Here is a 23,397-nt window from a genome sequence, read left to right on the forward strand (position 1 = left end):
TAAATTGGGCAAGGTCTTTCTGGTCACTCATGAGGTGGACTTGGAAGATAAAATTACACTCAGAGATGTGGTTTCAATGTAGGAAGCTGCCTCTATGATAGATAAACAATTGTGGCAAGATCGAGGAGCCACCCAAGATTCCACTGGTCTGTGGCGAAATCATGAAGGATTGATGGTAGCACCACCAGACCTACTAGGTTTGATGATTCAAGAAGCACATGGGCTAGCTCATGTCTCAAGGGGGGAAGTAAGGAGAAAGATAACGTAAGAGTACGGTTTTTAGGCACCTTATTTGCTTGAACAAATTGATTATGTTATAGGCAGATGCACTATCTGTTTAAAAAATAATGTTCGGAGAGGTTTGACAGTCCCTCCTGGTCACATTCCAACTCCGACAGGTCCCATGCGTGAGTTGGTTGTGGATTTTGTTGACATGATAAAACCAATTGAAGGTAAAAGATACATGCTTGTTGTAGTGGATAGATTTTCACGATGGCCTGAGGCTTGTCCTACCAAGCGGAAGGATGCTCAGTCTGTTGCTAAGTTCTTGTGTCGTGAGGTCATAAGTAGATGGGGACTTCCAGATCGTATATCCTCAGATAATGGTAAAGAGTTCGTGGATAAAACGGTAAGATTGATTCTACAGAAATTGGGAATTAAACAGCGTCTAGGAGCTGTTTACCATCCGCAAAGCCAAGGAGCTTGTGAAAAAATGAATGGTGTGTTGAAAAATCGCATTGTTAAGATATGCCAACACACAGGTCTAAATTGGGTAGCGGTGCTTCCATTGGCATTAATGGCTTGCCGTTCGAGTGAGCTCCGTGATTTGCACATGACACCCCATGAGTTGGCCACAGGTCGACGAATGCCAACACCTTGTTTACGCACCAGTGGAAAAGGTCCAAGTTTGGCCCTCTTGGAAGACGAAATGCGAACGTATGTTCAGTATATGGCTGCTTTACATAAGAAAATATCCACATATGTTTCTGACAGGCAAAAGCAGGAGGAGGTGCAAAAGAGGCTAGATGAGCAAAAGAGGAACACAGTGCAGCCCGGAGACAAGGTGTTCGTGAAGGTGTTCAGAAGGAAGTGGTTTAACGAACGCCGCCAAGGACCATTTGAAGTTGTTCGCAATACTGGAACTGCAGTGCAGGTTAGAGGGTCTCCGACTTGGTATCATTTATCACATTGTGTTAAAGCGCCAAAGGATGTTGACGGCTCAAGAGAGCCAGGAGAAGCAGAGGTTCATGAGGACCTCCAAGGTCAAAATCCGGATGGAGAAATTGACCATGTTGTGGACAGTCATGTTGGTGTTGATTACACTCCTAATGATGCCAGAGATGACTTATCAGTCAACGAGCAGGAAAGAAGATTTGGTGACATTGTGTTGCAACATGTCCCAGAAACAACAGGGCCTACTGCCCTGCGGAGTGGCTCGTCAGAGATTCCAGAGGGCTGCAATACCTCACCTGGAAAATACACAGGCCAAAAAGTCCAAGGCCCGTGCGGAGCAGGGTCAAACCGAAACGTTACGAGGACTAGAGTTGAGGTGGCCTTAGGAAAGTCAGTTCAGCTCCCCTGTCAGTGTACAGGAGAAAATAGTGGACAAGGAAATATCGAGTACAGTGGGAAGATCCCCACGCAAGGGTCATTGATTTATCGGCAAAGTCACCAATTGGAAGATGGGTGTTAATTAATGATCAAAGAAAGTTGAAGGTTGAAGGAGACTGTAGTATTTATCTACGAGGGTCTCAGTTGGATGATCAAGGTGACTATAAATGTTCTTACTATGACCCACAAGCTGAGAGTGCGACATCAGAGACCTACAAAACTCATATTGTGACTTTAGTGGTGATAGATAAGAGTAAGATTGCAGAGTCTCAAGTGATTGAGAATACAAAAGAACAGACAACCATAACATCAACTCTTCCGTCAAAGACTATGAAAACGACACAAACATCCACTTCTTTAGTTTTAAATGTTAGTGATGCTAAAAATGTTTCATATTTAACTACAGTTTCAAGAACTACTAGTAGTATTAATATATCAACTCCAGCTACTACTCTAGCTACAACTGTGCTAGGAACAAATGTTACAGGTATGGTGGTGACAACTTCTATTCCTGTAGCACCAGGACATGTTACAAGTAAAATAGTGAAAACAGATACCTCTACAAGTAAAATGACTATCATATCTCCAATGTCTACAAAATTTCAGAACGTGACACTGACAACGGTTATGACATCAAAAACATCTATGACATCAAAGACATTGAAGACATTGATGAATGTGGATCAGAAACCCATGTTAGAGCTGAATGAAAATTGGAGTAATATTAGTAAGGAATTTGGAAATCATGAATTAACTCTTGAAAAGAATGATACAAAGTTATCTGAAACAGTTCAGATAACTATGGCAGAAATAGACAATGATGATTTAGATTCTGATTGGTCACCAGAAGACATGACTGAACGTTATCATGCACTACAGAAGCGTGAAGTTAAGTGGAAAGCATTTGGATTTCATTCTTCAATGTTGCAAATATCAGACCCATGGGCAAGTAGAAACTTATGGTTTCAGCAATTGACTCATTCTGTAATATTAGCTACTAACATGAATTGTCCATGTATAGTGAAAGTTCCAGCTCCAGGCACATGGCCTTCAATTTTAGAGACGGTACCAGAACCGTTGGATATGGTTTGTCAAAGTAATGCATGATCATGGTTGCTTTATAAGCAACGAGCATCAGCAGATCCTCTGATGGCTTTGTCAAAGAATCTGTTTAGACCTCGACGTAATTGTTCTTGGTTGAATGATCTACCTTATGTGAATTTGCTCGATCAGCATGAAAATATTATGACAGCAGTCCCTGAAGCAATGGAAGTGACACCGGTCAAGGCCATGACTTGTTTTTGTTCAAACGATACCCATAACGGGGCTGGAATGTTTGTGGGGATATCAGAGTGTGAAAAGTATGGGATGCAATTTGGATTTCGTGATCAAGCAGTAGTTAATGAGATATATACAGTAACTTTTCATGCACCTCACCATCGATTGGGTAGAATGTTAAGTGTACAAAGTCAAACTTTGCCAGTTAATGTGACTATTGGAAGTTTTAAGGATATTTGGTGGATTTGTGGTAAAGCGTATATATTTCTACCATATGGGTGGACTGGATGTTGTTATATGGCAATGTTGAAACTTCCCTATGAAGTTTTCTTTGTCCAACGGGGACAGGGTCCTGATGGGGACCAACCTAATGATGTTTCTGGAAATAGGAGGAAGAGAGATTTGGCACAGTTTCATAATCTGGAGTCCTATCATTGGAGGATAAGTTTAGCTGAGAAATGGGGTATAGGTTTGTTGCCATGGTATGGGGTAACATTCTTGGCTGATCATATTGATAATATCACCTACACCCTACAAGGTTTTGCAAATGAGACTATAAGAGGGTTTGACTACCTGTCAAACACTCAAAGAAGTCATAGATTAACGTTGCTGAAGCATGACATGGCTCTTGATTATATTTTGGCCAAACAAGGTGGCCTATGTGTGGCTTTAAACTTAACAGGGGATGCCTGTTACACTTTGATTCCTGACAGCTCTGACAACATAACTAGTGTCATAGATGCGTTAAAGCACATTAGAGATGCGTTTGGCGCATCAGGAGGAGCTGTATGGTCAGCTAATGCTTGGTTGCAAGATAAATTAGGACCAATGGGAGCAGTATTGGTTCAAATACTGGTGGCTCTTGTTTTGTCACTGTGTGTGATGTTTTGTTTTTGTAAGTTGTTGTTGACTTTCGCAAAGGCTATGATACTGAGATGGGTAGGAGTGGTAATGCCGGCAGATAATGCCCAGATGCCACTGCTACGAAGAGATAACTTAGGTGAGGATGAGGAGGAAGTAGTGGCAGACGACATAGTGGATCAATATCCAGTTTTGGCTGTTTAACTTTGAAGTAGTCATAGCGACATTTATCTTTTATGATTATTTTAGGATTTGTATCATTAGTGTTGACATATCAGTTTTTATTTGACTTTCTTTGGTTGGTGTATTCTGTATTATGTTTTGATCGTTGGAGTTACAGGTAGTGAGATTACTTGGGATGGATGAGTTTACATTCCAAATTGGATTTAGAATGGTAAAGGGGGGAAATAGAAAATTGAATTGTAAAATTTGGAAAATTTCTCTACATTCCATTATACATTTCATAAATATGCCATCATTTTGATAATGGGATTATGAACTGAACATTGTGAAAATATGAAAACAAGGTGAATTAATTGCAAATTACTATACTGCATCTGATGTTTTTGCAAAGATACTGGCTGGTGTTTTCTCTCTTCCCAGGACAATAATGGGGAGAGCAGTGTGAAGGTGGCAGCTTGTCCAGGGATCCCCACAGTCTCCATGGACTCAAACACTCACACATGGACATTGAAAATGGACAAGGGGACCCTGAACAAGGATACTGTAACAATAAAATTGATAAGTCTTATTCAGAACACTATGGGGGCTACATTCAATTGTTTAGTATGTTAGTATAGTTTTTTATATTCATACATTATTGAGTTTTGTTTATTGATTTGTAACCTGTGTTAGTAGTAGCTACATTATATGTCCTTATATACATCACTACAGGGGACATTGAAGTAGAACAATTAGTTTAGTCAACAATGATCTTGTTCAATTAAAGGTGTTTTTGACTTTTATATAATTACATGAGTGATAATAAAGTGTGTATAACATGGGGTATAAGACTGAGGAAAAGAAAATGTTTTTGGGGTTTATTCATTTTAATTGTTTTGAGTAGAATGTTTTCTGTTATGTTGTGGATACCTTAGGATCTCAGACATTTGTTTTGTTTCGGTGGTTAGGGATAGTAATGTTAGGCAGGGAAAGGTCCACTGGAAGGTGCGATGGATCGACCAGCCTGACTTTGGACATTTTTTATTTTTTTCGGAGTATTCCTATACGTATTTGCTTAACATTCTGCTCTTACAGTATTTTTAGAACTCTCATTTCTTAAGTAGCTTGGAGTGCCTGATCGGTGGTTGCCTTGGGCAGAGGGACCATGAGAGAGTTTTCCTGTCTCGATTGTTTGATGGATATTAAAGGAAAGATGGCTGCCAGACAGGTTTTTCACTCTCATACTCCGCAAATTTACCAAATTTCAAAATTTATTACAATACAAATTTCATATATTACTGAGGCTATGCTGTAACAAGCATGGATGGAAGGGATTTCATGAGTATTCCGTGTGTGTCATTAGATGACACTTATGTGGCTAATTGCAAATATGACTCTTTTATTTTTCATGTATTGCGGGACTTAAAAAAAGTCCCAAGGGGGGAAATCTGATGTGTATTATTTGACACTAATCATAAAAGTAGTATTTTCATAAAATGATATACAGTACAAAGTTGCCACGTATGCAATGTTCCAGGTGAACAACTAAGCAGATGTTGGGGCCCCATACTTATAAGATTCATTATTGTTTGGATGAGGTCTCCTTGGTATATAGGAGTTATGGAGGTCTCTTTTCCTGACCCCTAGACTGCTGTGCAAATAACTTGTCTATCATCGGTTTTGGGGTACTGAGGGACCCTAGGGAGACATAAGTTTACAGACTCATGTGTTATAGTAGGACCCCATGTATGCCTAAAAGTATAAAAGACGAGTTTGAACAGTTTTTGAGGCAGCAGTACTGATTCGGCTACGGGTGCTGTACAGGTCAAGATGCGCATGCCTGTTGATCCTGATCTTTGATGCAAATAAAGAATATTATGTGAAAAGTCAGTATCAGCGGAGTTTCCTTCCATCATCGGATCATCGCCTACATCTGGGGAATGAAGAAGAAATTAACAACAGAAGACAATGTGGAGTATCAACCAGAAGACACAGACACATCTGATGAGTCTGATGAGGAGGTCACCGGTGCTGAAGCTGCTCCCGCTCTTGCTGAAACATTCAAATCCAAAAGTGGTAACATCTGTTATAGCTCACTACCTCCTGACGTACATGGTAGGGCAGCTGCTGCAAAGGTCATCAAAATGACCCCTGGGATCACAAGATTTGCTGTGACGAGAGTAAGTGACATCAAGACATGTTTTGATCTGTTTATGCCATTGTCACTAAAAAAAAGTCATCAGTGCTATGACAAACCTTGAAGGAAAAAAAGTCCACGGCGACATGTGGAATGACATTGATGAGGAATACCTGGATGCTAATATTGGTGTTCTTCTTGCTGGAGTGTACAGATCCAGCAATGGGGCCACTGACTGCGTCGACAGGCAGGAATATTTTCCGGGCAACAATGTCCCTTCTGACCTTTCGAATGATATCAAGAGTCCTCAGATTTGACAACAGAGATACTAGAGCAAAATCTGACAAGCTTGCTCCCATCAGGGATGTCTGGGAGAGATGGGTGCAGCTCCTTCCACTGATGTTCAACCCGGGGTAAGGGTTAGTAGATGAACGTTTTGTCCCTTTCCGTGGAAAATGCCCCTTCCGGCAATACATTACCAGTAAGCCAGGCAAATACGGCATAAAAATCTGGGCAGCCTGTGATGCAAAAACCAGCTATGCGTGGAATTTACAGATTTACACAGGCAAATCTGCGAGTGGCATCCCTGAGAAAAACCAAGGAAAACGTGTAGTCCTCGATATGACTTTAAAAAAACTGACTTTTTCTTTAAGGAAATATATATGGGTCGAAATTGACCCGTAACACCATAGATGTTACTATAGTTAATGATATTGAAATAAATTAATTAATTAAACAAATTTATTGAAGAGATGTGTTCTAATACCCCTCATTAATAGTCAGGTAACATAACAACCTTTTATTTATTTATTTATTTATATAATTCTCTCGAGGTTCATTTTACCATTTTTTTTTATTGAAAACGAGGGGTATGCTGTCAAAAGAAAGGCCCAGGGGGCCACACCAAAAACATTAAAACCAATCTTTTCATGGATAAGCCTAACAAGGTAACCAAGAGGTAAGAAACAAATTGGATGATAAATAATTGTTTTTAGGGTATTTTATGGCTGATTTAAGACACAGGTCAAAACCGACCCGTTAACATAAGAGATAGCAACAGAAAGCTAACACAAGAGGAAGGTTAAAGCAGGTTTGTTGGCGGAGTAGGGAGACAGAGCAGGCATGGCGTGGGAGAACCTGGAGCAGAGGAAAAACAGGTGAGTAGCGCTTCGAGGAAACATTCACAATCTAAGAGAGCCTGAATGTCTGTACCACAGAGGTAAACTGACGAACTGGCGAAGGCTAAAAAATTCAGAAACCCTAGCAAAGTTGGAAACACTACTAGGACATTTGGATGACAATAAATGTAAACAGCTGGCCGATATTATTCAGAGTTACCCATGTCTGTTCTCAGATACTCCTACTTGCACTAACTTAATAGAACATGATATGGATGTGGGGGATGCGGTTCTCTAGAGTTTGAAAATTCTCGACTCATATATGTCATATATGTTGGAAAATGGTATTGCTGAACCCTCTTCATGTAGTTGGGCTTCTCCCTGTCTCTTGGTTAGTAAACCTGATTCCATACATAGGCCGTGCGCTTATTTTGGAAAGGTTAATGCAGTGACAAAGCCCAATTCCTTTCCTCTTCCGAGGATGGAAGATTGTGTTGATCAGGTGGGGTGGCCAAATATGTTAGCAATTTCGATGTTCTTAAGGGTTACCGGCAGGTCCCCCTTTTCTAAAAGAGACAGACAAATTTGTGCTTTTGTGACATCAACAGGTCTATATTCTTATACGGTCATGTCATTTGGACTGCAAAATGCACCAGCCACATATCAGAGGTTAATGAGCAAAGTAATCACCTCAGTCTTCTGTCCCTGACCACGAGTTCTGCTTCTGTCCCTCTTGGGCTCATCTGGTCCCGGACCCGCTACCTCGCTGACCTTGTCTCCTGTCTCCTCCCTCACGGTACTGCCACCCCCCGCTGAACTGTTGTGTTTGAGTGTGAGTTCTCCCTACTCACTCCACTCACCTGTTCCCTGGTCCGGCTCCTCCAGCCTGAGCCCCCGGGCTCCACTCGAGCCCACAAAGACTCTCTACCTGACGGTAGGTCTGAACTGTGCTGCTACTTCCCTGCTCTCCGCTCTGTCTGCTCTCGAGAGTAATAAAAGTGACTTTCAATTCAATTCAATTCAATTCAATTTTATTTATATAGCGCCAAATCACAACAAAGTCATCTCATGACACTTTACAAAATAGAGCAGGTCTAGACAGACTCTTTAATTTCTCTTTCATTCGTTACTGTGGTTCTGTGTGCTGCATTTGGGTTCTCACTACACCCGTTACACATTTCCTGTTTTATTTTGTAGTACCTACCTCTCCTTTCAGACATTTCACTTCTTGCCCTCATGTGCCAGCCTGATTACCTGCCCCGCCCTGATTAGTTTCACCTGTCCCTCTTCAGTGACTCAACTGGGTGTATTTAGTCTGTGTGCTCCCCTCTTCCTTTGGCAGTTCGTCTTTCTCCTTCGTGTCAAATGTTCCAGCATTCTTCCTGTCAGAATTGTTCGCCTGGTTTGACTGATTACCTGTGTACCAAACTTTGCCTGCTCCAAGTAAAGACTGTCGGGTCCTCTTCCATGTGCACCTGGTAGTTACACCCATCACATCCTGGACAAAACCCATTCCAACTTCTCCCCTCTAGTAGGTGCTACAGGGCACTGCATGCCGAAACAGCCAGACACAAGAACAGTTTCTTTCCATGGGCCATCAAGAGAGAATAAAGAGTTGAATCAGTCATATAGTGTCACTAACCCTCTAACACCAAAATATTCACTTACTTCCATCATGTTTTTACAATTTAAAATACACACAGTTTTTAACATGTACACAGTTTTTTTTAACATCATGCACTGTCAATATAAATCCTACATGCTGTATGCACTGTATATACACATGCATAAGTATAAATGTACAAACAGTACATAATCAACCACTCCATGTATATCCATATTTATGATGTTAGTCATTGGTGCTTTTTTTTTTTTAATATATATTTATATATAATATATATATATATATTTTTTTTTACTTGTGTACATAATAGTCCTGTCTATTCTTAGCCTTCATTTGTTCAGCTTTGATTTTTTTGTTCTTAGCTGTTATGTCTATTTATGTGTACGTACATTGAGAGGAATGAACAAATTGCCTTGTATGTGTACACATACTTGGCCAATAAAGCTGATTCTGATAATCTGGCACAGATGGGCAACAAACTTCCACAAGACATGGGACTTGCCTCAATGCTTATTACTTTCAAACAAATTAATTAAATAAGCCAATCAGTACACATACAGTGTGTCTTTTTTGAGATCTTATACCTTTTTAATTTCATTAAATGTAATTGTAACTGTAGAGAAACACATGAAACCTCTCATTGATATCCTTGTTTTATTTTATTAGCATGCCAACTCATGATTTACTTCAGTTTCAATGACAACAAATCAGAAGAGCAGTTATTCCCAGTAACTGGCAAGTGCAGTCCCTAAACTGTAATAATGTTCATTTTAGTAATAACAATCAAATTCAAATCTCAAGAACATTAAAATGTTAAGTGTGGTTAAACCTTTGATAGTTTAACTACATTCAAAATACTCAACAGTACTGTCATAAATGTGTCAGAATATACACCTTTATGGTTGAAGAATGGGGTTTAAATATTTTCAAATTGAAAATGAGATGAAAGCATTTCTTAAACCAAGGATAAAAAAAGGCGTAAATAATTGGGTTTAAAGTTGAATTGAAGTAACCCAACCAAACGAATGCTTCAAACGTGGCAGCAGGTGTACTGAAGCCAGTGTAGGCATCAATTATCGAAGTTATGAAAAAGGGCATCCAACAAAAGATGAATGCACCAAGCACAATACCCAGTGTCTTTGCAGCCTTGTGCTCAGACTGTTTAACAAACCCACCTCTTCCTTTGTCATCTGAACAGTTGCTCATATCTCCGATCTTTCTTACATGCTCTTTAGCCACAATAAATATTTTAGTGTAAAGACAAAACATTACAGTGCAGGGAAAGAAAAAGGAAGTGATACTGTCTAGGATTCCCCAAAGGGAATTAAAGAGAAGGTTACAACTTCCAAGGCAGTTTATTGATGCAATATAATCCTCTAGTCCTGCTATGTTGGCCTTTGAGTAAAGTAGTCCATAAGAATAAACAGCAGCCAGTGCCCAGCTGACACATACCATAATCCAGGCCAATGACATTGTGATTTTCGTGGAATAATGCAGAGGATTGCATATTGCTTGTTGTCTGTCCACAGCAATGCAAATTAGGTGGAAGATAGAGACAGTGGTAAGAAACATATCAAAACTGGAGTGCAGCAGACAGAAGGCATCACCATAGAACCAGCAGCCATGAATGGTCCGGATGGCACTGAAGGGTATCACAATAACACCCACTAGTAAGTCAACCAGAGCAAGAGACAGAATAAGCACATTGGTAGGCTTATGCAACTGCTTGAAATGACCTATTGACACAATGACAACAGAGTTCCCTAAAATGGTAACCAGCATGCCTAAAGCAAACAACAAAGAGAGGGCAACGTTGGGCCCCACACTGAAGTGTGCCCTAACACACGAGGCATTAGAGCCTGGAAAACAGTACTGCTCTTGAGAAAGGCCACCAGTCATCATAAACCCAAAGACATATGCCAAAACCTCAGATAACCCAACCGAACTCAAACAGAGAGAGGAGAAATATGCTGAAATCTGTCTTTAAACCAAAGACACAGTATAGAGGCCTCCTACAAATGACCTGATACACTGTGCCATCCAATCAAAAGCCTGCTGTTAACATAAATGTAAAACAGTCCATGAGACATTATTATGTTATGCACAATAATGGCCTAAATAACAACTCATAGTTTCAAGTGGAAAACAATATTGTTTTGAGTAACAAAAATCAAGCCATTAAGTCTTTGAGATGAAAAGTCTTTTCGGTCTATCAATACTTGATATGAAAATTACAATCGCACAACGGCCAAAATCACAACAAATACTTATTTTTTAATGGAAACAAGGCATTTAATGTCCAGTTTCAACAGGCACGTGCACAGATAGACCCCAGGTGGTGCTCATTTATTTTCATTTCTTTTTATATTTTAGTTTTCAAATTTGGTCCATTGCATCAATTCTCATTTAATAGTGTGTTGTCTTGTACGACAACTGCACCCCTGCCCCTCCTGACTTAGGAAGTCAGGTGAAGTAGTATAAACAGCGACACAGTTGGCGTAGGGAGGACATGGGCACACAAATCGAGCGCCCTGCGGAGCAGCATCCACGTCTCCCTGACCTGCCTTCATTGGTGACAGCCAGCTAACGATAGTGTTTGCCCTAAGCCTCAGCATTGTTGGTCACTGTTTGTCACACCCAGCCTCAGAAGCTCAGATTTGAAAGTTTTAACTGTTCATCTATTTTTTATTTCAACAATTTATTTTAACCACAAAATGGTTTGGCGATTCTAAATCAGACATTTTTCAGCATTATCGTCGAACTAACCTTATATAAGTTACCAGGTTTACAATACATAACACTTGCAGTCATCTATATCATGTATTTACCTTCAATATTGTTAAAACACTGCCAAATGACAATCAGCCCATTAACATTTGTCTGCAGAAAAAGTAGATATGTTGTAGGGTCTGGTGAGGCTTACTGTTGTAATGCATCGCCTCTGTCACCAAGCAGTCTGACTCAAATAAACATCATATTGTACTGCTGGTCTATTGTTGGGAGATTAACCCTTAATTATCATGTACAACACTGAGTTTGCTTGATTTACCAATTGCAGCATAATGTCAACAAAGGACAGGCTAAGGAAACAGAAATAAAGGGAGCGACAGCAGGCAGCTCAGGGCAGCGGCTCTCTTCTATACTGGATCAGGCCATCTAGCACTGAGAAGGATGATGGAGATGCATTGCCACCTGATACAGAACCCATCACAAATGAAGAAGAAAAGTCAGAGCAGAGTCATGTTCAGGGACAGATGCTCTCTGACACACTCATCCCCGTCCCCAAAAAACAGGGCCCACAGGATTAAATGACTACAGACCCGTCGCCCTAACCTCTGTGGTCATGAAATCATTTGAACGCCTGGTCCTGTCCCACCTCAAATCCATCACAGACTCTCTGCTGGACCCCCTGCAGTTCGCCTACAGAGCCAACAGGTCTATAGACGACGCCGTCAACCTGGCTCTACACTTCATCCTCCAGCACCTGGACTCCGCAGGATCCTATGCCAGGATCCTGTTTGTGGACTTCAGCTCTGCCTTCAACACCATCGTCCTGGCTCTTCTTCAGGACAAGCTCTCCCAGCTGGGGAAACACGTCTCAGACTCGCGGACGATCAGCACCGGCTCCCCTCAAGGCTGCGTTCTTTCTCCCCTACTCCTCTCCCTCTACATCAACAGCTGCACCTCCAGTCACCAGTCTGTCAAGCTCCTGAAGTTCGCGGACGACACCACCCTCATCGGACTCATCTCTGGTGAGGATGAGTCTGCCTACAGGTGGGAGATTGACCACCTGGTGACCTGGTGCAACAGCAACAACCTGGAGCTTAACGCTTCAAAGACAGTGGAGATGGTTGTTGACTTTAGGAAGAGCGCAGCCCCACCCGCCCCCATCACCCTCTGTGACTCTCCAGTGGACTCTGTGGAGTCCTTCCGTTTCCTGGGCTCCATCATCAGCCAGGACCTCCGGTGGGAGCTGAACATCAGCTCCCTCATCAAGAAAGCCCAACAGAGGATGTACTTCCTGAGGCAGCTGAGGAAGTTTAACCTGCCACAAAAAATGCTGGTTCACTTCTACACTGCCATCATAGAGTCCATTCTCACCTCCTCCATCACCGTCTGGTACGCTGCTGCCTCCACCAAGGACAGACGCAGACTGCAGCGTATCATCCGCTCTGCAGAGAGGGTGATCGGCTGCAATCTCCCATCTCTTCAGGACCTGTACTCCTCCAGGACCCTGAGGAGAGCAGGGAAGATCGCTGCTGACCCCTCCCACCCCGGATGCCATCCGTTCGACCCCCTCCCCTCTGGCAGGAGGCTGCGGTCCATCAGGACCAAAACCTCTTCTTCCCCTCTGCAGTCAACCTGACAAACTCTCACTGACCCCCCCCCCCCCCCCAGAACACAAACACAAGCTATACGTTATATTAACGTACATCACCCCTGTCCCCACTGCGTTACATTAACGCACCCACCCCCTACTGGACACTTTATCTGGACACTTTACTTTATTCTGGTCACTGCACTGTTGTTATTTATCTTATCTTATTTTTTTTTTATTTTTATTTTTATTCTTATTCTTATTTTAGCTTTTATATTCTACTTATTTGTTATCAAAACAATAGCACCTTCAGACCACAGCAAATTCCTTGTAATGTATGTTACTTGGCAATAAACAGTTTCTGATTCTGATTCTGATTCTGATTCTGATTCTGATTATTTGTTATCAAAACAATAGCCCCTTCAGACCACAGCAAATTCCATGTAATGTATGTTACTTGGCAATAAACAGTTTCTGATTCTGATTCTGATCTGACTAGATCAAGACGAGGGTGAGATGGAGGCAGGATCCTCTGTAGCACAGGAAGGGTACGAGCAGAGAAGAGGTAATTGCAAACATAGCAACGTTGCAATATCCTACAGATCCTTCCCATGTTGAAGCATTTCACATCCGGTGCAATGAGAGCTACATTCCCATATTGCAGTGTAGGCCCCTGTCAACCAGATATGGTGTATCCAAAAAATGCTGAGGTCATTCCAAAAACAGGACGAGGAAGCTGGAGAGGTCGGCGTGCTTGAGAAGTTGGCAGATTAGCAACAACTGTATCGTGAATGTAGGTATCGTGGGTGATAGTACGGATGGAGATCGTGATACTATGTCATGGTAGGACGTAAGTAGAAAGAGGAAAGATAGGAGCAACAGCTCTGGAGGCTCAACTGCTGGTTTGGAGGTGGGCGATATGACTAAAAAAGCGAAGGCTTCAAAGTCTAGTGTGAGGAAGGAGGATGGACAAACTGAATGGTTTTGAGGTAAATGTTTGGTATGGCATTATGTTGAATGGTGTTCTCCTCTGTGAGGTGTAGCAGCAGGTTCTACTGGAGAGTCTGTTGCAGGATGTTTTTTTTTAGTGGTTAGAGCAATTGGCTTGGGATCACATCCAGGGTTTCTTGGGGGGGTTGCTGTTTTATGCAGTTGCCTTCCAGTGCCATTGGGTTACAGTGAATAAGTACCCACCACAAGTATCTGTACGAAGACTAGGGATGAGTTTAGTTAGTTAGTTCATCTTGCTAGTTAGTTTAGGATGGGGAGACTCCAGTTCTTTTTGCGTGAGCGTGGCGTGAAGGGAAGCGTGGCCGATGAGGATAGCTGGGAGGCAGGGTGGTGGCAGGCAGGCAGGGAAACAATCAGGAATACGGGCAGGCTGAGGATGATCCCGGACACAGAGAGGCAGGTCTTAGTAACAAAATAGTACAGAGATACTGAATAGCTGGTAGATAATCTGAGTAGGCCTTGAGAAGTAGCAACCGCTAAGGTTACACGACAATCAGGCGATGAGTGGCTGAAGAACTGGGGTAGATATACTGCAGAGCTGATGAGTTGATGGATGGCAGATATGATGGCTGGGAGAGGTGACGAGCTGATGGGAGACAGGTGCGCCAGTGACCAGGGAGCCAAGAGAGTGAGGAAGGGGGCCACGTCCACACCAACACACACACACACACACACACACACACACACACACCACAGACAAACACTGGGAACAGGGAAGGGAAAAAACACAAGGAAACACTAGGGGTTGCTGGGAATGGCCGCCCGCGGCCGTAACACTGTGGTGTACTAATGGATAAGGGAGATAAGAGTGGTGTAAATACTTCTATGGCTGGCTTAATATTTGAACAGCAGGAAGAATTGCTGCTCTTGAAGTTAGACCATGAAAAGGAGTTGGGAAAAAATCAAATACAAAAGGGAACAACTGAAGATGGATTTGGAATTGCAAGAATTAGCATTGATTAAAGGAAGGTAAAATGTTTGCTTTAAATGAGACTACTGGTTCACGTTTTGATGTTGCAAGTAATTTGAGGTTGTTGCCAAAGTTTATTGAAAACGAAAACTTTAATGTCACAGCTTGTCTTTACAGGTAAAGCACAAGAAGCTTACTCCACCCTATCTTCTGAGGACTGTAAAGATTACAGTACAGTCAAAATCAGCTGTCTTGAAGGCATATGAGTTAGTTCCTGAAACATATCGCCAACGTTTCAGGGAATGGTGAAAGGATGTTAAACAAGCCCATGTGGAAATTGCACAGGATTTGATCTTGCATTTTAATCACTGGTGTTCTTCATCTGCTGTGAAAACTTTTGTGTTATGGAGATCTAAACTACTGGACTCAAACTCAGACTCAAACAGCCAGAAGAGTGGGTAACAATGATTTATTGAAAATCTGGGACAGCGGCAGACATAGAAGGGAAAGGGCGATAGAGATGGAGCGGATGAGGCGGAGGAGAATGGACACGAGGATTCAGCTCGAGCAGAGTCTTGGGTCCAGAGGGAGGTGGATGGAGGTCGACGGCAGGGAGAAGTCCTTAAAGCAGGTTTGTCGGTGGAGTAGGGAGACAGAGCGGGCACAGCGTGGGAGAACCACCAGCAGAGGAAAAACAGGAAACATTCACAATCTAAGGGAGCCTGAGTGTCTGTACCACAGAGGTAAACTGACAAATTGGCGAAGGCTGGAGTGTGAAACCGGGGTATATAAGCAGAGGGACTGATGAATAATTGGAGACAGATAGTTCCGATCAGCCAGCAGCCGGTGGAGGGTGCTCTGCCTAATGGGTGGCGGCCCATGCATCTACCTGCAACACAAGACTCAAGGGAGAAGGGAGGTGGAGAACAGAGAGAGAGCTAGGGGCAGAGCCCTGGATCAAGACAGATTTGGGACAGGGGGAAGCGGAAGTTCCGTCCGGAACTGCCAGTTGAGGGAGTTGACATAATGTGTGGCCACATGATGTAAGACCAGGCGTCATACAAATGCCTGATGGGTTGATGCAAACGAAAAAGACATTTGCTTCATCCATAGGCGGTTTTTACAGGCTGTGTTCCAGAACTGCAGGGAGTCACTGAATCAGGAAAAGCTGTGACTACAGTCTGTGCCGTGACTCGAGCAATGACTGCTGTTTTGGCTGATAGTGATACGGTTTTGGAAAAGTCATGTGATGTAAAAAAGTTTGCATTTTCAGTGCCAACTGATCTTTCTGTTTCTCATTCAGAGCTGGTGAAAGAACAAAGAGAGGACCAGTCTCTGAAGGACATGTATGACCTGGTTTTGCCTACAACTCAGATAGGAAAAGTTAGGCAGGGGTATTTCCTTCAGGATGACCTCTTACTTAGAAAGTGGAGAAGAATTCAGTGGTGATCTTATTGTACATATTGTACTGCCTTCCAAATTTAGGACATCAGTAATTCAGATAGCTCATGACAATGCTGTAGGACATATGGGTTTAAAAAATACATACAATCGTGTGCTTCAGCATTTCTTCTAGCCACATTTAAAACGCGATGTTTCTGCATATATAAAGGCTTGTCACACTTGTCAGGTTACCAGAAAAGCTGATCAAAGTATAAAACCTGCTCCTTTGTATCCAATACCTGCAGTGAGTCAGACGTTCGAACATCTGATTATTGACTGTGCTGGCCCTATTCCCCGGTCTAAGACAGGGTGTTCTTATTTGTTAACTGTCATGTGTCAGTCAACTAGATATCCGGCTGCTTATCCACTCCGTACCATCTCTGCAAAATCTGTAATCAAGGCCATGAGAGACATACAGAGTGATCTCGGTTGTTTGCACAAGTCCTCCAACAATTTCACATAAAGCATAATAAAGGCCTCAGCATACCATCCACAGAGTCAAGGTGCACTGGAGCACTTTCATCAGCATTTGAAATCATTGCTGTGTGCTTACTGCACAGAGTTGAAGGCAGATTGGGAGGAGGGGTTACCGTGGCTCTTGTTGGCAGCTAGAGAAGTGGTCCAAGAAAGTACAGGATTTAGTCCCAATGAGCTTGTGTTTGCATACACTGTCTGTGGTCCTTTGTCTGTGGTTCAGGATCAGTGGATGTCAACTGACCCCCCACAGAACTTGATTACTTATGTTAATGGTTTCAGGTAAAGACTCTATGAGGCTGAGGAAATGGCAAAACAGAAGTTACAAGTCTCTCAGAAAAAAATGAAAAGGTTGTTTAACTGCAGAGTAGAGAAACAGGAATTTTGTGCTGGCGACCAGGTTTTGGTTCTGCTGCCGCTTGTTGACTCCCCTTTTCAGGCAAAATTCTTTGGTCCGTGTTATTCGTCAGGTTTCACAACAAAATTACCTGATTGAAATGCCAAATAAAAGAGTACTAAACTCTGTCACGTTCATTTGCTCAAACCGTATCATGTGCATGCTCCTTTGGGTGAGGCTGCCCAGAGTTATCCTGCTCTAATAGCAAACAATTCAATGTCAGCACTCAGAGTTACCCATGTCTGTTCTCAGATACTCCTCTTCCGAGGATGGAAGATTGTGTTGATCAGGTGGGGGTGGCCAAATATGTCAGCAATTTCGATGCTCTTAAGGGTTACCGGCAGGTTCCCCTTTCTAAAAGAGACAGACAAATTTGTGCTTTTGTGACATCAACAGGTCTATATTCTTATACAGTTATGTCATTTGGACTGCAAAATGCACCAGCCACATATCAGAGGTTAATGAACAAAGTAATCACCTCAGTCTTCTGTCTGACCACGAGTTCTGCTTCTGTCCCTCCTGGGTTCTGTCTGCTCGTGGCTGCCTGGCTTTCGGCTGCTACTGGTGTCCTGATCCTCCGCCAGGCTCCGACTCGCTTTGTGCCTGCTCCCTCCTGGTTCGTCTGCCTCCTTGCCCGCTCATCTGGTTCCGGACCCGCTGCCTTGCTGACCTTGTCTCCTGTTACCTCCCTCACGGTACTGCCACCCCCCGCTGAACTGTGGTGTGTGAGTGTGAGCTCTCCCTCCTCGTTCCACTCACCTGTTCCTTGGTCCGGCTCCTCCAGCCTGAGCCCCCGGGCTGCTCTCGAGCCCACAAAGAGTCTCTACCTGACGGTAGCTCTGAACTGCGCTGCTACTTCCCTGCTCTCCGCTCTGTCTGCTCTCGAGAGTAATAAAAGTGACTTTCATTCGTTACTGTGGTTCTGTGTGCTGCATTTGGGTTCTCACTACACGCGTTACACATTTCCCGTTTTATTTTGTAGTGCTTACCTCTCCTTTCAGACACTTCACTTCCTGCACTCATGTGTTTCCCGCCAGCCTGATTACCTGCCCCGCCCCGATTAGTTTCACCTGTCCCTCTTCAGTGACTCAACTGGGTGTATTTAGTCTGTGTGCTCCCCTCTTCCTTTGGCAGTTCGTCTTTCTCCTTCGCGTCAAATGTTCCAGCATTCTTCCGGTCAGATTTGTCCGCCTGGTTTGACTGATTACCTGTGTACCAAACTTTGCCTGCTCCAAGTAAAGACTGCATTTCTTCTTACAACCCTGCCTGAATCGTGCCGCTGGGTCCTCTTCCTTGTGCACCTGGTCGTTACACCCATCACATCCTGGACACAACCCATTCCAACTTCTCCCCTCTAGTAGGTGCTACAGGGCACTGCATGCCAAAACAGCCAGACACAAGAACAGTTTCTTTCCATGGGCCATCACTCTGATAAAGAGTTGAATCAGTCATATAGTGTCACTAACCGTCTAACACCAAAACATTCACCTACTTCCATCATGTTTTTACAGTTTAAAATACACACAGTTTTTAACATGTACACAGTTTTTTTTTTGAACATCATGCACTGTCAATATAAATCCTACATGCTGTATGCACTGTATATAGACATATACGTATAAATGTACAAACAGTACATAATCAACCACTCCATGTATATCCATATTTATGATGTTGGTCATTGGTGCTTTTTTTTTTATATATATTTTTATATTATATATAATATATATATATATAGATATTTTTTTTTTTTTACTTGTGTACATAATAGTCCTGTCTATTCTTAACCTTCATTTGTTCAGCTTTGTTGCTCTTGTTCTTAGCTGTTATGTCTATTTCTGGTCTATTTTTTAACATGTACACAGTTTTTTTTTTGAACATCATGCACTGTCAATATAAATCCTACATGCTGTATGCACTGTATATAGACATATACGTATAAATGTACAAACAGTACATAATCAACCACTCCATGTATATCCATATTTATGATGTTGGTCATTGGTGCTTTTTTTTTATATATATTTTTATATTATATATAATATATATATATATAGATTTTTTTTTTTTTTACTTGTGTACATAATAGTCCTGTCTATTCTTAACCTTCATTTGTTCAGCTTTGTTGCTCTTGTTCTTAGCTGTTATGTCTATTTCTGGTCTATTTTTTAACATGTACACAGTTTTTTTTTTGAACATCATGCACTGTCAATATAAATCCTACATGCTGTATGCACTGTATATAGACATATACGTATAAATGTACAAACAGTACATAATCAACCACTCCATGTATATCCATATTTATGATGTTGGTCATTGGTGCTTTTTTTTTAATATATATTTTTATATTATATATATATATATATATATATATATATTATATATATATATTTATTTATTTTTTTACTTGTGTACATAATAGTCCTGTCTATTCTTAACCTTCATTTGTTCAGCTTTGTTGCTCTTGTTCTTAGCTGTTATGTCTATTTCTGTGTAAGTACATTGAGAGGAATGAACAAATTGCCTTGTATGTGTACATAATCTGGCACAGATGAGCAACAAACTTCCACAAGATATGGGACTTGCCTCAACGCTTATTACTTTCAAACAAATTAATTAATTAAGCCAATCAGTACATATACAGTGTGTCTCTTTTGAGATCTTATACTTTTTTAAACACATGAAACCTCTCATTGATATCCCTGTTTTATTTTATTAGCATGCCAACTCATGATTTACTTCAGTTTCAATGACAACAAATCAGAACAATTTAAAGCAGTTATTCACAGTAACTGGGAAGTGCATATGATAAAATAACAACAATGAAATTCCTCATGTAACTATGTTAGGTAACACAAAACGTTGGCCTAATTAGTCAATAACTTCCCTAAATTGTAATAATGTTCATTTTTAGTAATAATCAAATTCAAAAATCTCTAGAACATTAAAACGTTAAATGTGGTTAAACCTTTGATAGTTTAACTACATTCAAAATACTCAACAGTACTGTCATAAATGTGTCAGAATATACACCTTTATGGTTGAAGAATGGGGTTTAAATATTTTCAAACTGAAAATGAGATGAAAGCATTTCTTAAACCAAGGATAAAAAAAGGCGTAAATAATTGGGTTTAAGGTTGAATTGAAGTAACCCAACCAAACGAATGCTTCAAACGTGGCAGCAGGTGTACTGAAGCCAGTGTAGGCATCAATTATCGAAGTTATGAAAAAGGGCATCCAACAAAAGATGAATGCACCAAGCACAATACCCAGAGTCTTTGCAGCCTTGTGCTCAGACTGTTTAACAAACCCACCTCTTCCTTTGTCATTTGAACAGTTGCTCATATCTCCGATCTTTCTTACATGCTCTTTAGCCACAATAAATATTTTAGTGTAAAGACAAACCATTACAGTGCAGGGAAAGAAAAAGGCAGTGATACTGTCTAGGATTCCCCAAAGGGAATTAAAGAGAAGGTTACAACTTCCAAGGCAGTTTATTGATGCAATATAATCCTCTAGTCCTGCTACATTGGCCTTTGAGTAAAGTAGTCCATAAGAATAAACAGCAGCCAGTGCCCAGCTGACACATACCATAATCCAGGCCAATGACATTGTGATTTTCGTGGAATAATGCAGAGGATTGCATATTGCTTGTTGTCTGTCCACAGCAATGCAAATTAGGTGGAAGATAGAGACAGTGGTAAGAAACATATCAAAACTGGAGTGCAGCAGACAGAAGGCATCACCATAGAACCAGCAGCCATGAATGGTCCGGATGGCGCTGAAGGGCATCACAAGAACACCCACTAGAAGGTCTGCAAGAGCAAGAGATAAAATAAGCACATTGTTAGGATTATGCAACTGCTTGAAATGACCTATTGACACAATGACAACAGAGTTCCCTAAAATGGTAACCAGCATGCCCAAAGCAAACAACAAAGAGAGGGCAATTTTGGACCCCACACTGAACTGTTCCCTAACACACGAGGCATTAAAGCCTGGAAAACAGTACTGCTCTTGAGAAAGGCCACCAGTCATCATAAACCCAAAGACATATGCCAAAACCTCCAAAGAAATACAGAGGTCCGTGCTATGGGAGACACATATCTGTGATCTCAGTCTTTTAACAAAAGACACAGCATTCTGGCGCCACCTACAAATATGATGTAATGGGCCATCCAATCATAAGGTTTTTTATCAATGTCCATGTCAAACAGCCCAACACGCAATATTCTGTGTTTTGGCAAAATATAAAAAAAAACAGTGAAGTATTTCATACTTTGAGGAGGGTACTTCTTCTCTGGTGAATTCATAAACAGCTGTAATTTGGCAATAGTAAATCAAGTACAGAAATAAATTAAATAATATAATAAATAATAAAATAACAATGAATTAATGTGACTTCTGAGCCGTTAAAAAAGTGTTGTCAAAACAATTACCACGGAGCAAGATTTGTGGGTGAATATCACCATTTTCACGAGTGCAATATCCTGTATGTGTGGCCCATTAGAGGTTAATAGACTATTTTCAGTACATTTGTGATGAACAGGAGTATAGTGTGAAGACTGGTTTAGAAAACACTAAATACATTTGATTCATCATGTTGAGAATATTACTCGGCAGTAAGCCAAACATCTACCACTATTAGCCGATACCATGGATGTAGCAGGTTGTAATTAGCGTTACTTACGTCCACACTGAGGAAAAGCTGCAGTGCATGCAGAGGTTGTTTTGATGCATTTTCATTTCTACTAGTTAACGTTAGTTAACTATAGACAGGACAAAAAGTGATTTACTGTGCCGCTAAAAGGCTGCCGGCTGCTACCTGCAGCTTTTAAGGCAAAATGAGTTGCATGAGTTGACGTCCTGAATCAATCAACACAATTTACATTTCAAAATGGCATGCTTTAGTGATGATTGGACTTCAAGTACCTAAAAAATGTATATGAATTTCAACTGGATAATGCGAACTGCGAATCTTCTATTTCCTCACTTGGAGAAAGAAAGTGACAGAGCATCGGTCCAGTGTGGTCTGACAGCACTTCACCTATGTCCTTGTCAGAGGGACTTCTCTTACTCTGGATTTCCACCACGACCACTAGCCTTCGCTTAATTACAATGTGAGCATGACGATAGAGAAACATGTCTGTCTGTATCAGTCTATGATCTATATTTAACAATGGTATTGTTAAGTGGTGCTTGTTTCCACACAAACCCTTTTCAGAGTGAGACCCATGTGATCAGTAGCTGGCTAGAGTGTTTGGTATGCCATGTATGTAAAGCTGTGACAGATTTAACAAACAGTGTAAGCAAGGCAGAAAGACACATGGTGGCTTTGAGAGGGCAGTGCAGGAAAAATTGACTTTTACTGTGCAGCTAACTAGCTAGCAAACGGGCTAACCAGAACATTATGGGAGCTGAAGAGGATGCTTCAGTCAGTCAGCAGGCGAAGATGGAAGGTTTGAAACCTCCGTCGACATTGTGTCTGGACTGGCAACCTAGCGAAGTCATGGAAATCGCGGAAGGAAGAGTTTACACTCTACATGGATCTTTCTTTGCCTGATGCAGCAGAAGAGGTAAAGTGAATCTGTTCTACTACCTTGTTGGAGAGATCGGTAGAGAACTTTGAAGTGAAACTTCAGATGAGCGATGTGACTTCGGCCAGGAGGACACTCAGAGACACGATTGCAAAATTTGATGAACATTGCAACCCTAAGGTAAATGTGACAGTAGAAAGGTATCACTTCTTCGTGAGAAATCAAGGCAATAATGAAAACATCGACACATATGTAACTGATCTCAGAATGTTAGCCAGCACATGCAACAGGAGAAATAAGGGATTCACCTATGTGTGATACAATAGTATGTGACAACAACAACTCAGGCCCAAAACAGAGATTACTAGAGATTAGATTAGAGAGGAAAAGCTGACATTGGTCAAGTGTCTATAGTTGTGCAGGGCTACAGAGTTGTTGCGTGAAAATAGAAAAACCATTGAAGGAAATATGGTGGAAGAAGTGCACATGGTGAAACAGACAGCAGGGCAGGAT

General features: G+C 41.6%; 2 protein-coding genes across 2 annotated transcripts; both read right to left on the bottom strand.

Annotated features, from left to right (window-relative positions):
* Positions 1-9,661: 9,661 nt before the first annotated feature.
* Positions 9,662-10,573, bottom strand: LOC139285359 (trace amine-associated receptor 13c-like). Its single transcript, XM_070905923.1, has one exon. It carries the CDS (start codon positions 10,571-10,573, stop codon positions 9,662-9,664), a length of 912 nt encoding a protein of 303 aa, XP_070762024.1.
* A 9,783-nt stretch (positions 10,574-20,356) lies between these two features.
* Positions 20,357-21,385, bottom strand: LOC139285360 (trace amine-associated receptor 13c-like). The gene has a single exon (XM_070905924.1). The coding sequence runs from the start codon at positions 21,383-21,385 to the stop codon at positions 20,357-20,359; it is 1,029 nt and encodes a 342-aa protein (XP_070762025.1).
* Between the last annotated feature and the right edge of the window lie 2,012 nt (positions 21,386-23,397).

The sequence above is a fragment of the Enoplosus armatus genome, chromosome 5 (genome assembly GCF_043641665.1).
Source record: "Enoplosus armatus isolate fEnoArm2 chromosome 5, fEnoArm2.hap1, whole genome shotgun sequence".
Taxonomy (NCBI): domain Eukaryota; kingdom Metazoa; phylum Chordata; class Actinopteri; order Centrarchiformes; family Enoplosidae; genus Enoplosus; species Enoplosus armatus.